General features: G+C 42.1%; 2 protein-coding genes across 2 annotated transcripts in view; both read right to left on the reverse strand.

The window, feature by feature from the left end:
* Nucleotides 1-6,335, reverse strand: part of wasf3b (WASP family member 3b) — a gene marked incomplete at its 3' end in the record, with an annotated part of 25,496 nt that extends 19,161 nt beyond the window's left edge. The window contains 1 exon segment of the mRNA XM_035651718.1: nucleotides 6,228-6,335.
* A 1,149-nt stretch (nucleotides 6,336-7,484) lies between these two features.
* cdk8 (cyclin-dependent kinase 8) lies at nucleotides 7,485-15,923 on the reverse strand. The gene is made up of 13 exons (XM_035651730.1): nucleotides 15,423-15,923; nucleotides 13,939-14,014; nucleotides 13,364-13,474; nucleotides 12,591-12,731; nucleotides 11,915-11,972; nucleotides 11,691-11,822; nucleotides 11,431-11,574; nucleotides 10,528-10,597; nucleotides 10,242-10,314; nucleotides 9,944-10,041; nucleotides 9,681-9,759; nucleotides 9,347-9,505; nucleotides 7,485-8,873 (listed from the first exon to the last, which is right to left on the reverse strand). The coding sequence occupies exons 1-13, from the start codon at nucleotides 15,548-15,550 to the stop codon at nucleotides 8,748-8,750; spliced, it is 1,395 nt and encodes a 464-aa protein (XP_035507623.1). The 5' UTR covers nucleotides 15,551-15,923; the 3' UTR covers nucleotides 7,485-8,747.
* Nucleotides 15,924-16,808: the final 885 nt, after the last annotated feature.

A 16,808-nucleotide genomic window follows, 5' to 3' on the forward strand; every position in this document is an offset into this window, starting at 1 on the left:
GAGAGAGATATACGGTTATATATACTGTTATATTAGTATACTCGTTTATATACTGTTATTATATATACTGTTTATATATACTGTTATAATATATGCTATATATCTGTTATATATATGCTGTTATATATGTTATATATACTGTTATATATTACTGTTATATATACTGTTATATATACTGTAATATATACGTGTTATATACTACTGCATTATATATACTGCTATATATACTGCATTATATACTGTTATATATTATATTATACTGTTATATATATGTTATATACTGTTATACATATATATATACTGTTATATATACTGCATTATATATACTGTTATATATACTGTTATAATATATACTGTTATATATACTGTTATATATAATATATACTGTTATATTAACTGTTATATATATATATACTGTTATATATACTGTTAATATACTGTTATTATATATGTTATATATACTGTTATATATTTATATATATGTTTATATACTGTTATATATATATATATGTTATATATATGTATATATAATATATACTGTTATATATACTGTTATATATACTGTTTATATATATAATCTGTTTATATATATACTGTTATATATTTATATACTGTTATATATTATATATGTTAATATAATATATATGTTATATATATAACTGTTATATAATACTGTTATATAATATATATACTGTTATATATATATACTGTTATAATACTGTTATACTATATTACTGTTATATATACTGTTATATATACTCCTATATAATCCTTATTATATATAAAATCAATATGATCATAAAGATACAGTGTATTCTGATTGAAAGATGGCGTCTGGACTCCTGAGCTCCTGAAGGAGGAGAACAGCTCCTGTGTGTTCCTGCTGAAGACCGAAGAGGAGGAGGAGGAGGAGAGGATGAGAAGGGAGTGGGCTGTCAGTGGGAGAGTCCAGAGGAAGGAAGAGGAAGAGGTGGCATGCCAGAGTGACCTCAGCAGAGAGGGGGACGCTGCCGTTCAGGTGGACCTGCCTGACTCAGCAGCTGAGCATGGAAACACACAGGTGAGACAGAAGACCAGGTAAGTGTGGAGGACAGACAGCCAACAGTAACAATAATTAATAAAACAACATATTGATTATTGTTTATTGATGTTTGTAAAGTTTATCATCAATGCCTCTCCTCTTTTATTTGTAATTGATAATATTCTCCCAATCAATGAGCAAATAACAAGCTCAACTAATATTAGGATTATGACCATTAATACAGTGTTCCATATCGTGCCTCTCTAATATCTCCTACTAATATTGTATTGATGATCTCCTGATCAATAAGAGCTCATTACGATATGAACCTTTGTCCTCCGTCTGCAGCTCGTCTGGATGCTGCTGCAGTGTTTTGCTGTAGACCTGATGGACCAGGCGGTGGCGCTCACTACTGCAGCAGCTGCACCACCACCGCACAGAACCAAACCATCAACCCGCCATCAGGACATTCCCCCCAAACCCACCCAGTACCAGGTCGCAGGTCCAAGAGGAGACCCGCCTCCTCCGAGCCTCAAACACCACCAGGCGAAACCAACTCAACGTCGCCAGCCGTGCGTTGCCTGTCCTCCGACCTCCAACAGGAGGAGGAGGAGGAAAGAAGGAGGAGGAGGAAGGAGGTGGTGGAGAGGACACAGGTGACCCACCTGGACTCCAGCCTGAGGGAAGTGAAGTGGATGAAAATAATTAATTAATTATTTATTATTGATAGTTTTCATATTTTATTAATGTATTTAATAGTTTTTTATATTATTTAATTTATTCCATAGTTTTAATTTTTTCCATATATTTATAATTTTATATTTATTTCGTATATTTTTAGTTTTTATATTTAGTTTATATGTATTGTATGTTTTAATATTAAATATATTATTAAATAATATTCTAGTTTTTTATTTATTTCATATATGTTATGTATAGTTTTTATACTTTTTTTATATTTATTTCCATATATTTAGTTTTTTATATTTATTTATGTCCGTTTAAATAATTAAATATATGTTATTAAAATATTACATAGTTTTATATTATTTCATATATTAATAGTTTTTATATTGTATTTCAATGTATTTTATAGTTTTTATATTTACTTAATATATTTATAGTTTTTAATATTTATTATATATATTTATGTAGATTAATATATTCTGTATTTATTCAATATATGTTATTTATTAAATATATTTATAGTTTTTATATTTATTTTATTATGTAGATTTATGTAGATTAAATATATTATATTTATTCAATATATTTATTTTTATTAAATATATTTATAGTTTATTTTAATTTATGTAGATTTAATATTAATATATTTAAGTTTTTATTTTTATAAATATATTTATATTTATTAACTGTAAGTATAATCTGTTTTCAGCCTCTTCACTCCCTCCTGATAACCCTCCACGTGTTTCTCGCCCCCAGGTGTGGACTCTGCACCCGTCTCCTTCAGGGTCTGGAGGATTGTCCAGGCTGGAACTTGGATCCAGCATGCACCTCTTTGCGCGGTGAAGCTGGGAGCCCGGCAGCACTATGTGTGACTTTGTGGTAAGTGATGGAAGAACAAGTCCGCAGTCTGGCGCGACACTCCCCTTCAATCCAACAGGGAAGAAAGCAGTTCGCCTGCCACCTGTGCGAGCCTGGTTCGCTTCAACAGGCCGCGACAAACCTGCAGCAGCCCACAGTGAGCCGTGGCAAAACCGCAACGTGCGTCGCCAAGCTTGGAGAAGCAAGCGCGAGGGTGCGGCGTGGCTGTGCGCCCGTCGTGCGGTAAAACTTCAGCTGCAGGTCCCGCCTCAAAACACACAAAGAGGTCATCCAGCTCGGGGGTGAAACCTCCCCAACCGCTGCGACCTCTGCCCCAAAATCTACTGAGGACCAACGACGCTCCGGAGCACACAAGAAGATCGTCCCATGGTGGACGGCGCCGGCGGAACGCTCCAGCGTCCCAGCTCGCTGCTCTGCGACCTCTGCGGGCAAAAGAAGTTTCAAATGCCCCGGTCGCCAGCTGCCGTCCACTTCCAGACTCACAACGGGAGAAGCGCCCGCACCTCTGCGACTCTGTGGCCACCGCAAGTTCGGCCCGTCAGATACCAGCTGAAACGCCACCCAAAGATCCTGTCCACGCCAACCCGAGTGAACGCTGAGGACAGCCTGCCCGCCGACGCTCCGTTTGCCTGCGTACGTCTGTGGGAAGCGGCTGAAATCGCGAGGGCTCCCTCGCGCCACTCCCGGCATCCACTCGGCGACAAACCTCACCGGCTGCGCATTTGTCTGCGCAGCTCCAGCGGCACTGCTGAAGCAGCCCTAACGTATCGCTGTTCATCTGAAAGGTCCAGAGTGAACGAGGTGCCGCACGCCATCGGACGCAGGAGAGCTCGGTGGCGGCAGAGGGGCGTTCCCCGTGCACGATCTGCAGCAAAAGTTTTTAAATTCAAGTCCCTGCTGGCAAGCCCAGCACGCTGAATGCCACAGCGAGCTGCGACCGTACGGCTTGCGACTTCTGCAGCCGGCCAGCTTCAGACGCCTCAGCCACCCTCAAGAGACACCGCGAGGTCCGTCCACGCCCAACGGGAGAGCGCCCGCCGCCAGAGCTTTGTCTTGCCAACATCTGCGGCAAAGACCAAGAAGTGCGCGCTCGCCGCTCGCCAGACACGTCCATCATCCACACCGGAGAGCGGCCGTTCGCCTGCGACCTCTGCCCCCGCCCCGCTTCAAACCCGCAGCGGGCCTGCAGCAGCACAGAAACGCATGCACACGGCGTGGGGACGGCGCCCGCTGAGGAACCCCCGCCCCAATCCCTGTTTGATGATGAATGATGCCCGCTTAACTTACAAACAGGAAGAGACGGTGGTGGCAAAGTGCCCGAAACGCCCGCGGCCTGAGGGCTGTGAAGGCGGTGGCGAGCGACCCCGAGAAACAGATGGCGTTCAGCAGCTCATTGCTACTGAAGCGTCTGAAAACTGAGCGCGCTCAGGACCGTCTTCCTGAAGGTCGAGAAGAACGTTGAGAGAACGTAGAGAGAACGTTGAGAGAAACGTAGAGAGAAACATAGAGAGAACGTTGAACTCTGAACAAATAGCTGTTGTTGGAGCTTTAATAAAGAGCAGCTGATGATCATGTTCCACTTATTGATTGGATCTACCACCTCCTCTCCTCTACCTCCTCCTCTTCGACCTTCTTTAAGGCCCCCTGTACTCTCGCAATGAAAGCGGAGTGCTCCTCCTCCTTCATCCTCCACTCACTCCAGGGAGAAAGACAGGGGCGAGAAAGGGAGAGTACAGCCTGAACTCACCCACAACACCACAGAGGAACGCCTGAGCTTGTGTTTTCAAACATGGATTCTCCCTCTCATGATTCATTTCTCACTCATCCTGTTCGTCATGTGTTCACGGATGCTTAATTTATTACAAGCCAACATGCACACTTAAGCATTCAGGCATGTAAAACACACACAAACACACACAAACACACCAGGTAGCCTCTCTAATGTCCCATCAGCAGCAGAAATGTCTCTGGTCCTCTGACGGGTGACGTTCAGGCTGCGTTTGGGGTAAAACACACTCCTGCTGTGACTCCGGCAAGACACATCTCTAGAGCAACACACAGAGACCGAAGAGCCCTTTTACTACAGATGTGAGAACTCCATTAAGAGCTGAAAGGGGAGTCATTACCAATTTATGAGCCGGGTACAGCTTCTTGTGTTGCAGGCTGTTTTGCTTGTTCTGATGTTATGAATAATGCAGTCTGGATTACGTCAGGTCACACTGCCCTAAATATGACGTAAAAAAAACTCTGCTGGGACACTGTGCCTGTCCAAGAACGTCCCAGTATTACTCAGGGGCACGCAGGTTGAAACAGTCATCATGCTGTGCCTGTAAGACAAAGTAAAGGTGAAAGTATGGACTGAACAGTGAATCCTGACAGGGTACAGAGTCGGCCATAACTTTTATCTTCTTTTTGTGTGGCCAAAAAGACAAAACATCCCTAAAATCATGACAATATAAACCCTGTTATTAAAGAAATGTACTGATTCAGAGCGAACTGTAATTATAAACTAAGTAAATGTAGGATTTAAGTGTTTGGTTGATTGTTTCGAACATCAATTTAATTATGTAATATGTGATTTTGTATACTTTTTCCATACTGTGATATATTTAGATATCTGAAAATACTGTCCACCTCTAATCTGTTGAGCAAATCTGCAGGATTACATTTATACAAATACCTGACTTTTTAATGCAAACATGAGCCCAAGTTATCATAATCCTAAAGGTGATACAACGGGCTGAACAGCAGATTAATTTTGTAGTTGATCGATTAATCCAATTGATTCAAAATCTGGTAATCAGTGAAGTTATACTCGTCTTTTAACCTACATTAAAACATTAAATATTTAAACTCAGATTACATTTCTCACTTTGAGCTCCTTTTGTTTTGTGTTACCTTTTTATAGATTAGGTTGTCCATTAATTAATCTAAAATGTGGTTGATTAATTGATTGATTGATTGATTGAAGGTGAGCTGTTATTATATCATCAGTATTTACTACTTTATGTCATGCTAAAGTTAATAAAACTGTATTATATTGTTATATTGATGTTTTCATGCCTTAAATTCCCAGTTTCTCCACACACACACACACACACACACACACACACACTCCCTTTTTCTCTTCCCTACAGGCTGATACACGCACATTCACAGGAACACACACACACACACACACAGGCGTGAACTAATGGCGATCAATCACTGTTCCGCACCGTCGCTTCCCGTTACTGATGGACTGACCCACATCTGTTCATCTACCTCGGTTCCCCATGAATTGATGCCAGCTTTAATCTTAAATTCTTACATTTAACCCAGCCGATTCACGCCTATGTGCCTTAGAAACTGATTAAACACGCCGGTGCACAACCAACACCAATTATGTGGTTAAAGTTGCCCAGCAGCGGGAAAAAATGTGCTTTTTTCAAGGCAGGTTTCGGCTACGGTGGACTCGGTTTATTATCCTCAACTGGGGGTCCGCTCCTGCTGACCACTTGCTTTAAGCTAGCGTATGTCCACTGCTCGACTTCTTAGTTTGGACAAATTAAACCACAGTCCGCAGAAATACCCACACACATTTCACCATTTGCACAACATGTGTTATCGGTCGTTGTAAAAAGTATCGTAAGGCCCTCACCAGCACTTGAAATATTAGAAGAAATCAGCCCGTCCGCATGTCCCGTTAGATACTCCTATTAGCTCTTCCATCCTGTGTCCCCCAGCCCGTCTGCGCTCCGGGGAAAATCCTTTGAGGACGGGGACACGCCCACCGGCCGCATCCACCAATCACATCTCGCAAAAGGGGCTTTAACGCATGACGGACGTTCTCATCAACCAATGGGATGTCTCTAACGGTTTGAGTGACAGGGAGACTCCCCGGCTCGTTAGCGGTGTTGCGAGTGGAGGAGGCGGGGCTACGGTTGGGCGTTGCTGAAGAGCTTAACGGGGGTTTTTTATACGCAACTGGGTCCCATTCCCTGTCAAAATTATAAGGGCTTTAAATTCATCTCAGGGCCTGTGGGGATTTTGTAGACAGCAAGACCTATTTAACTAACGAGTAATAGCAGAATATTGCGAGCTCGGGGGGTTTTAAGGGGGATTGTATCATGCTTTCAGGCAGGGATGCTGAGAGTGAGCTGGGATAGTATTGTATAACAGACTGAAATAGATGGGCCAGCATCCTACAGGAAGAGGTTCAATGGGAGGACTTGCTATACTTAGATCTGAGCTTTACTCTCCCAGGTGTGTTTGTAGACAAGAACAGTCTGAGGTAGATGATTAAAGCAGGGGAAAGCGAGCAGAGACTGTGGTCTGTTTAGTCTATTAGAGAGAGAAAGGGAGTTTTTTCATGATTAAACAAAATGCAGTTCTAGTCCAGGACAAGGGGGGTAAGCCATGGCCTGCATCTGTTAAACAGCTGTCAGTTTAACATATATAATTGATTTAGACATGACTACCAAAGCACACATGTATGTGACAATGTGATAAAGTGGGGCAGTAGAGAGAGAAAAGACTATGTTGGCATACTTGGACGTCACAGCCAATGTATGACTCTTTGTTCCAAGCTCGAGTTTCTGTGCACGTGAAGATTTCATGCGGATCAAAATGTAAAACAGTCTCTGGTTACAGACTCTTAAAGGTGACAATTTGCTGCTTTTCTTTGAATAGTTGTAGGGTTTAGACTGTTAAATGGATATCAACTTGTGCTATGGGAAAAAGTGCCTTTCTCACTATTTTCTGATTGTATATAGACAAAATAAACTGATTAAAACAATATTCAAAAGAAATAAATACAAATAATACATTTTAATATTTGTTGCAGCCCTACTTTATAGAGGATATTTCTTTATGTGAGCTTTTAGCTTAAAGTCTGCTGTCCTAAACTCTGAAAATAACATTTTCAGGTTAGCATATCAAAGAGCCATTATAAGGACAATGAGTCAGCTAAGAATATGAAAAATGACCATGTGAGCTTTCTCAGACACTCGATGTTGTTATAAGCATAAAGATGAATGTCACCATTAAAAACAGATTCTTCCAAAAATTACATAATGCAGTTCCTGCAAGCGAATACGATTTACATGAATTCTTGAGAAAAAGTTAGCAGCTCTAGCTTTGTGAATCAAAAGAAAAGAAAGGAAGAAAGGAAGATGTCATTAAGGTGCAAAAGTCGAATACTCGTTTACATCACTGATCAGCTGCTTGCACATACTCACTCCCAAAATATCAATGTTTCCACTTTTATTGTCAGGGTACTTGCTTCATGTAAAATATTTCAATACAATACAGTACAATGCATGTTCCATCTGCCATCCTCCATGCGATTGGTTGGTTTTGTCATCATGTTGTAAGGCTTGCCCACAGCATACAGCAGCTGAGCGCTCAGTCAGCGCGAGCTGCTTTGCCACTCTTGCCATGAAAACAAAACCATTAAAACAGATTAAATTATAAACTACTAAAATCTTTTTTGTCATCTTTTTTTGTCCTTTCAGAAAACCCTCAATGCCACAGCTGTGGGGGCTCCGCATCCTCCCAGCATGCTTCACAGCAGCTCAGTTCAGTCCTCAGCTGAGGCCCTCACGGGGCCACACACACACAAAATAAACAACCGACAGACAGACAGACAGACACACAAGAGGACAGTCGGACAGGGAATCTGTCACCGCTGGCAGTCACATAGCAGCTTTCAGTCTCATCCAAACTTCGACGGGAAAGGGGGGTAGGGCGTAGGTGGAGGTGTGGACACAGGTGGAGAAGATGAGGAGAGGAGATGACACAACAGGTTAACATGTGTCCCCCTCCCCCCCAAAACCAAGCCACCTTCTCTAGGCTGGTTTGAGTAACAGAAACAGTTTGGATTTCACCACAGTATCCATTCTTCTCATCCTCCCGCCTTGTGTTTTTGCTCTAAAGCAGTGTTTCTAATTCTGGGGTTATGGTGTGTTATCTTGAAGAAGTGTAGATTGTTGTTGTTCTGAACTAACAGACTGCTGCAGACAAGGTGCCCTCTGTGGGCAAAGTGGGGTTGGGGGGGTTTGTTTCCTTGGACATCCCCACATCCCTCAGTACATTCGTTCAGGTGGGCATGGTGAGGGCTGTGTATGCGTGTATATGTTTGTATGTATAGGTATGTACGTATGTGTGTGGGAGAGGTGTCTCAGTAGCGGTGGGTCTGGTGGGAGTACTGGGGCGGCTGTTGGGAGGTAGAGGAGTATCCCATGCTGCTTTGGGGCAGTGATGTGCTTGGTCCAGGGTTCTGGTAGGCAGCATGTGGATTGGAGCGCTGCAGGGAGGAAGAAAACAAGAAGATATTGATTAAACCGTATTAACTACACTCTGGTAAAACACTTTTTTATGTTAGTGCCCACTTGGTTAAATGGTTTAAAGGTTAATTTGGAGGTTGTGACATGACGCACAGATATGCTAAGCTAGCATGAGACAGAAAAACAGAAGACGGGTATAAAAATGAAACATGGAACAAATAAGATCCGATTACTGGCTTGAGTGCTTACAGGAGGGCAAACATTGTGCACTGCAGAGGGCAGTATCACCCAAGTTGGTTCTTATTGATGACAATTTATTTGACAGATGCACTTCTACTACAATTTTGTATATGCAATGAATTGTTTATCAACAAAAGCTAAATCTGCCTCTAATGCAACTTCATAATCTCAGAAATCATGAGTAAACATGAGTGTGACTGTATGATGTGTGTGAATAAGAGAGTTAGAGAGAGAGAGGGAGTGAGAGACTTACCTGGTAGTCTGAGGTCATGATGAGGCCACCTGAGGTAGTGGTGGGCGGGACAACTCGCACTTTCTTCAGAGGCGGGCCCTGGGCGTGGCTGTTGTCAGGGTTGCCAGTGTGCCCCGCCCCATTCGTGTGGTTGTTTCCCTGTTGCTGCTGCTGGTTCTTCTAATAGTTATAAATAAAAAAGGACTATTGTACATGTGTTCATTGTATTGTATGTGTACATTTTAGTGCTGAAGCCCTATTGTGTATTTACTATCTCTTTGCAATGTTTCCCTTTACCTGTATTTATTCATCATATAAGCATGTTGAATGACACAATATGTGGCACATTTCTTACTTTGTCTGCCTTGTCTTCTGGCTCCTCCTCTGTCAGGAACTCCCTCTTGGGATAGGGAATCTGGCAGCCTGCAAACACACTGGAGAAAAAAAAACGCAAAACATTTATTCCCATGACTCGCACCTAATTAGCTAAGGGACCTGTTCGACGTGGTAGATGTTCCTAGGTCATTTGACTCAAGCTAAGGAGCAGCACAAGATAGACTGATATACAGACTACATGAGATACAGACTGTATGTGAGGGTGTGTGCGCTGTGACTCACTCAGAGGTAGGCAGGGGCTCCTCCAAAAAGTAAGGGTCCTGCATGGCCTGCTCAGATGTGATTCTACGGATTGGGTCCATGGTCAACAGCTTCTGCAGCTTTATTGAATTGCAATGTTAGCCTCAAACGAGAAACCATTAATAGAAGTGGCATAATGACAAAGCACGCTCCGTTTGTCACGGAGAGCCAAACTACAGCTACATGGTTGTCATGGATTTGCTGTCATAATGGTACTATAATGTCTATAAGTTATGCAAATGACATGCAATTGCCCTATTACCAAGGCATTTAAACTCACCAAGTGGAATGCTTTGCTGTCTGGTTTGACTTTATGTTTTTCCATGTACTTTATAAGGCTGCAGTTTGTGTATCTGTGATAAAAAAAAAGGAGCAAATAGATATCAATATCATGCCTTCAGTGCAATTACCCCATAAAAGAACACACAGAGGTTTTACATGGTTAGGTACAAGTTGTGCGCAACACTCAAAAATGTCTTTCTGCCAGCAGACACAGCACTTTGCTTTGCTCTAACTTTGTTTCTGATCTTTGAGAAAACTGGGACAGCGGTGCTCTGCAGACTCACGTGTTCCTCCTAAAGTCTTTCATCAGCGTGGAGTGTTCTGGCATCTTTTTGATGTCCTCCCAGTCTTTATCTGTCAAATGAGGGAAAGACAGGATTACACCACGCCACACCCTCCCTCCCTTCAAGAACAGATTATTTAGGTTGTAGGGTCTGGATTACAATCTTTTTGAGCACAAACACTCATGAGTTACCAACAACAACCCCTTTATTACAACAAGAGCATGTTGAGCTTTGGTTCTGACTTACAGTTTAAGATCTGTGGGTTTTTTTTATATAACTGAAAACTACTTGCTCCACTGCAATTATCTCTACACTTTTCAATAAAAACCTCCATAACTTTAAAGGCCAAACATCGCAAAGGGATTGTAAAAATTGCCCCGATGCACAATTTGTAAGGCTTGGTTTCCTTCAGAATCAAAACAAAATCCATCAGACAGACTGGTGGGTTGCACAACTAGAGGAGCAGAGATGGTAGAAGGGGAAAAAAAAAGAAGATCAGAAGCAGCTTAAGTGAACTGGAAAATATAGGCTCAAATGTAGCCTTGCAAGTAAAAGTTTCTATGTTTGTGACTTGGCTTCATCTATTGTGTCAGTTGATGTTCAGAGCCCACAGACCAAATTACTGCCTAAAGAAAAAAGAGCAAGAAAAGACCAAGTAAATTATCTGCCTCTGCTAAGAAACGGAAAATGCTTATCCTTCCATTTTGAATTTGAATTTGATACACTAGCATCTGAACAGCACTAATATGCATACATTGTTTGGAAAATCAGAAGAACTTATTTCCCTTAAGTAATACATCCCCTTTTATTTGAATTGCTTCATCCAGGTGTATGAATAACAAACCAGTACGTATGATGTAATGATTTTAAATGGAGCATTTTCTGGCAACACTGGACTCTTACCAGCAGGGAAGCCCATGACGTTAAAGATGCGGTCCAGTTGGTCGTGGTGATATGGGTTACTGGTCTTGATGTCCTCCTGGCGACAGTGGAATATGGGCTCAGACGTCAGCAGCTCTGCAAAGATGCAGCCAATCGCCCAGATGTCTGAAAGAAAAGCAGAGCACTCACTAACTTAAGCTGTTCCCTAAAGTCAGTCGAAGCCGATGCACACGTTCGCACACTGGAAGCTGCACGGAAAGATGGTGTTGCTCAGTTCTCACCGATGGCTTTGGTGTAGTGCCGAGCCCCAAGCAGTAGTTCAGGTGCTCTGTACCAGAAGGTGACCACCACAGGGTCAAGATCGGCTAAAGGCTTCAGTGGTGAATTGAAGAGACGGGCAAACCCCATGTCCGCTGCAGGGATATTATATATTATAGTCAGTAAAGTAAGAGCAGACTTAAACAATACATGATATAACATTTTAAGGAGGAGACAATATACATACCTATCTTTACTCTACCCCTCTCTGGCCCTTCCCCCATCACTAAAATGTTAGCTGGTTTCTGAGGAGGGACAAGAGACATACCAACAATTCCGTAATGCAAATATTTAAAAAGAAACAACAATAATTCAGATTAGTTTGGCCCAGTTGCTGAAATATGCTGTTTTATCAAAACTTTGTTGCTGCCCTCTAGTGGAGATATAAACCCACTGCACCGCACAAGAGAGAATGTCTACCATTTCCATCTCATTTTGTCAGTCAGAGGATGTTAATGGCAGATTTTGTATTACAATCAAACTGTTAAAATATGTAAACAAACTACTTTAAGAGTATTCCTAACTCCTTCTTTTACAGAACCCTTTGTTATACAAGGACGCTAATACATTGCCTGTAGATCACTACTATCATTTATAATGTCAGCTTTTATGTAATAGAATATTGTAGAACAAATGTATACAAGTGAACAAAGACCAAAAAAAACACACACAAATCTTTTAAAATATGTGAAAACAGGTAGTTATGAGCCATAACTGAACACATGCAGATCGACACAGCTTCACATGCCTTTGACTTGATTCTCTGCCAAATAACAATCTTCCAATCTCTCATCAACTGTTGCCTTGTTTTCCCTTCTACCTAAATATTTTCTCTCGCCCCCCTCCTTCCCCAATCCTCTTACAAGGTCTCTGTGGAGGACCCAGTTGGCATGAAGGTAATGGATGCCATCCAGGATCTGGTAGAGCAGAGACTTGACCATCCCTCTAGGCAGCTGAAGTGGCTTCTTGTTGGCCTTGGACGCTCTGTGGAACTTAATAATGTGCTACAGAAAGACAAGGTAACAGTAATTGTGGTATGTGTGCGCACACATGTTGACTGAAATCCATCATTTTGTGTCCTTTTCTACATTCGTATGGTCACAAATGTAAGTGTATGCTACAGGCAGGAGGAGTAAGGCTGATGTTTGTGGCCTGTGTTTCCACTTCCTTGGGAGGGAAATGTGAGTGTTGCAGCTTTGTGGCAGAAAATGGCATTTAAAAACTCTGTTCTGATACCCTGCCAAACGTAATGCAGCAGAGGTTTGACTACCAAATGTTGAATACTTCTTGGTGTATGTCTACGTTTTAGTGAGACTTCACGATGCATAATTAGCACCATTTTCAGTCTCCTTCCATACAACTGGCTGATGGTGTTTGTGTGTATAGATATTACACTACGAGTCACTCTGTACTTGTGAATGTCTGTGCTTTTGTCACGCATTTCAAAAGGGGAAATGCTCAGATACGAGCAAATGGAAAGAGTGTGTTGGTCTAAAAGAAATATAAAAAATGACCTATACAGAAAGTATCAACATGCATTCCCACTCATTTTTGCATATTCAGTAGATACGACTGCTTTATGTTTGTTAAGTCATGCCATGCAGCTCCAGCGTGTGTTTGCGTGTGTGCATTTTACCCAGAGATCGTGTTCGGCGTAGTCAAAGAGCAGCCATACTTTACGGTCTGCGTGTGACAGGAAAACCTTCTGCAGTGAGATGACGTTGGGGTGCTTCAGCTCCCGCAGCAGCTGCAATACACAGAGCCAATCAGAGCACTGAACACACACTCTCATGGCAGAAACCATGAATAACAAATAGCCAATTTGTACTGTACTAATTAATGCATATATTAACTGTTAAAAGTGAGGAATTTATAGTGCTGATTACCATAAGGTAGACACACTATCACCTGTACAACTGAATGCAATACTATAAAATGTATGTGCAACAATTAACACTTTCTCTAAAGCGTATTATGATGGTATTAATTTTTAGGACATAGTCTTGATTAACGATATTATACATTAAAGCCTATTTGCTAATGTGTCAACTTCTGTGATTGTTTCCAGCTCTTTAATTGTATGTCTGTTGCTTACTTAACCAAAGCAATTTTGTAAAGGTGATTCGGCCATTACATAAACCACCTTGGAGCGGAATGAGTGTGTTTAACAGAGACCAAACGAACGGACAGAGTAAGCCAAGCAGTTCTTACTGCAATCTCTCTGCAGGCTGACATGGAGATGCCAGTGCCTTCAATCTGCTTGAGGGCGTAGTCCTTATCATCCTTCCTACAAACAGAGAGAGGGAGAGCAACATCAACACCACACCAGACTGCGGGCCCCCTGAGAGCTGTCTGCACAGAAACGTAAAGGGGGTCACTTGGCAGCTGGCACAGGGAGTCTGAGAAGAGGCCGAGTTGCATTACCTCCAGATTTGTGTAATCAAGCTCACCTCTGAGGCTCAAAACAATAGAAGGGGAGAGGAAACAGGCCCTGTCTGGCAGCTGGCGAGGGACAAACAGAGCACTGGGACTGGCTCTCACTTGAATGAATCGGGTGCAACCCCTCCCTCCCCCTGGCCTAAATCATCTCATAAACCCATGCTTTGTGCCTGCTCAGGCCTCATCCAACTGCTGCAGCACAAATTAGCTCACAGAGTCTCATAAACAGCAGTCTCCTGAAGTGAACACAAACATCTTTAAACACTTTAGGCTTCTTTTGTGCGGTTCCGGCTGCCAGTATGTCCGGGCTGCGATAATGCACAAGAGCTGCCTTCAGCTCTCCTCCAGCTCTCCTTCAGACTGTTCAAAGATTGCATTAGAAACAGTAGAAAAAAAGGGAATAAGGAAATAAATAAAAAAGGTTTAGAAATGACCCACCCAGGTGTCGTCAAGGTTTAAGGTGGTGACCATGAACCTCTCTAAAGTCCATGGGGGGGGGGAGTTTGCTGCATGTCATTCCCCATCTTTCCCTCCCCTTATTTCATGTCATCGCTCCCACTGTTGACTAAAAGGCAAAAAATGCCACAAAACACTTAAAAAAAAAAAAAAAGGGAATGAAGGAGGATTGAGGTTAAAAGTAAAAGAGGCCAAAAACAGGAGAAAAGGAGTATAAAAGCACCAAAAGTGTAGGCATGTTATAGATTATAGCTTTGCTGGCTTTACATTTAGCTCTCAAGTGCCTCATTCCTCTACAAATTAACACTTTTAACCACTCACTTCAGGCCTTCTCGGTGATGATCGAACCAAGCTGGTGTAGAGATATTTACCTGGAGATCACTAACTCGCACATGCACCTGCTGTATCTCACACTCACCTACACAGCCTCGTACATTGCACCACATTAAACCAGTGTACACTCCTGAGCAACAACACAGAATAAAAACGTGTGAACAAAGACAACAGCACAGAGTGAAGGCGAGCCACAATCCCAGTGGCAAACCATGTGTCAGTGCTCTTGTCACTAAAGCCTCATCAGCACTCTGACAGCGCAGGTAATCTAAACACTGCCCTTATTTCTGTCCATAAATGCCTGAACGACGAGCCTCCTCTGCCACTGGCACACGATTACAAGGCTTGTTAGAGGACGAGGAGAGGGGGAAATGGGAGAAGTAATTAAAATGTATTTGGGAGAGGGGAAGGGAGGGGGCTGGTGATAGGGTTCACTGGCTTCGAGGCCTTGCTGGTCATCAACTCACCCATCTTTTCTCTTCGCCTTGTAAACATGACCGTAGGTGCCTCTACCCACTTTGCATCCTTCGTACTCAAACAGGTCCTCGACACGCTCTCTTTCGCCGGTCAGCTTCACTTTGAAATCATAGTCCATTTTCTCCTCTGTTTGGGCTTAATGCAACCCGCTCCTTCCTTCTTTGCTCTGGGGGTTTTTTTTCTCTCTCTCTCTCTCTTTAAAGCGTCGCTTGGGAGGCAACTAAGCTACACCAACGAGCTCGGTTTGGTAAATCGGCTAGTTGCCTTCCCCAGCGTGGCCCTTTCTTCCTTCAGCCCAGCGTCCACATCGAGTTTGCGGGTCGGATCGTGAGTACCGGAGGGGACGCGCGGTGCTCGGAGACAGTCCAGGTGGAAAACCAGCCCCGATTATATTCCTTTCTCTTGCTGCTGCGTTTCTCTCTCAGCCGGTATCTGCTCCAAAGAGACGCACTTCACTCGGTAGCGACGGCGTATTGGCGCACGGCAGTGTCGTAAAACGTCGTGAAGAGACCAGCTCCTGCAGCAAGAGAAAGAGCGGAAAAAGAAAATGGGTAGACAGGATTACACCACGTGGAAATTCACACTGGAGCTCATGTTTATGTTAATTTAATCATAACAGCTGTACGGGGGGAGGAAATATACATCTTTTGCTATATTGTAGCATATTTTAATACTATAATATGGGAGAATAATCTGTTTTTTTTGGCCTATTACCTCATTATGAGAAGGGATTAAAGCCAATAAGATCATATTTGTCTCCGAATAACATTATACGTATGTTATTACTAAAGGTATGATACTAATTAGAAGTACTTATTAGACAGGGTAAGTTTATTTGCACATATAATCCACTAGAACAACATTTAAACCCCAATATAGATTCAAATATGAATTATTTTCATAGAATCAAATGGGATAAACAGCTATAATGTAGTAACATAGCCAAATAATTAAAGTGCAGAAGAGAAATCCTTTAAACAAAGGTAGTTTTTAATGTAGATCTCAAAGCTGCTGCAGCACATACAATCATCAAGAGGTTACAAATTACCACAAAATATGATCAGCTTAGGACATTTTACTGTAACATTACAGTGGTTTATATCCAAGGACACATTAGTACAGACTCACTTGAAGAATACCAGTAGGCTGGAGTATTATAGTGATTTTTCTTTTGGAAATACTGATAGAATGAACATATCATTAAGATGTTGGAGAAGCTGTTTTAGCTGATCATGAACATAACGTTAGGTGTGTGAAATACAAACAGGCAACAACCTTTAGAGGAGATGGTCAATAAAACAGTGAGTAAAACAGAAGTAAGCACTCTTGAACACTAACAATAAACACCATAAGTGTTATAGTCAGTACACACTTCT

The sequence above is a fragment of the Morone saxatilis genome, unplaced genomic scaffold (assembly GCF_004916995.1).
Source record: "Morone saxatilis isolate NCDOM2014 unplaced genomic scaffold, NCSU_SB_2.0 Contig0, whole genome shotgun sequence".
Lineage (NCBI taxonomy): Eukaryota > Metazoa > Chordata > Actinopteri > Moronidae > Morone > Morone saxatilis.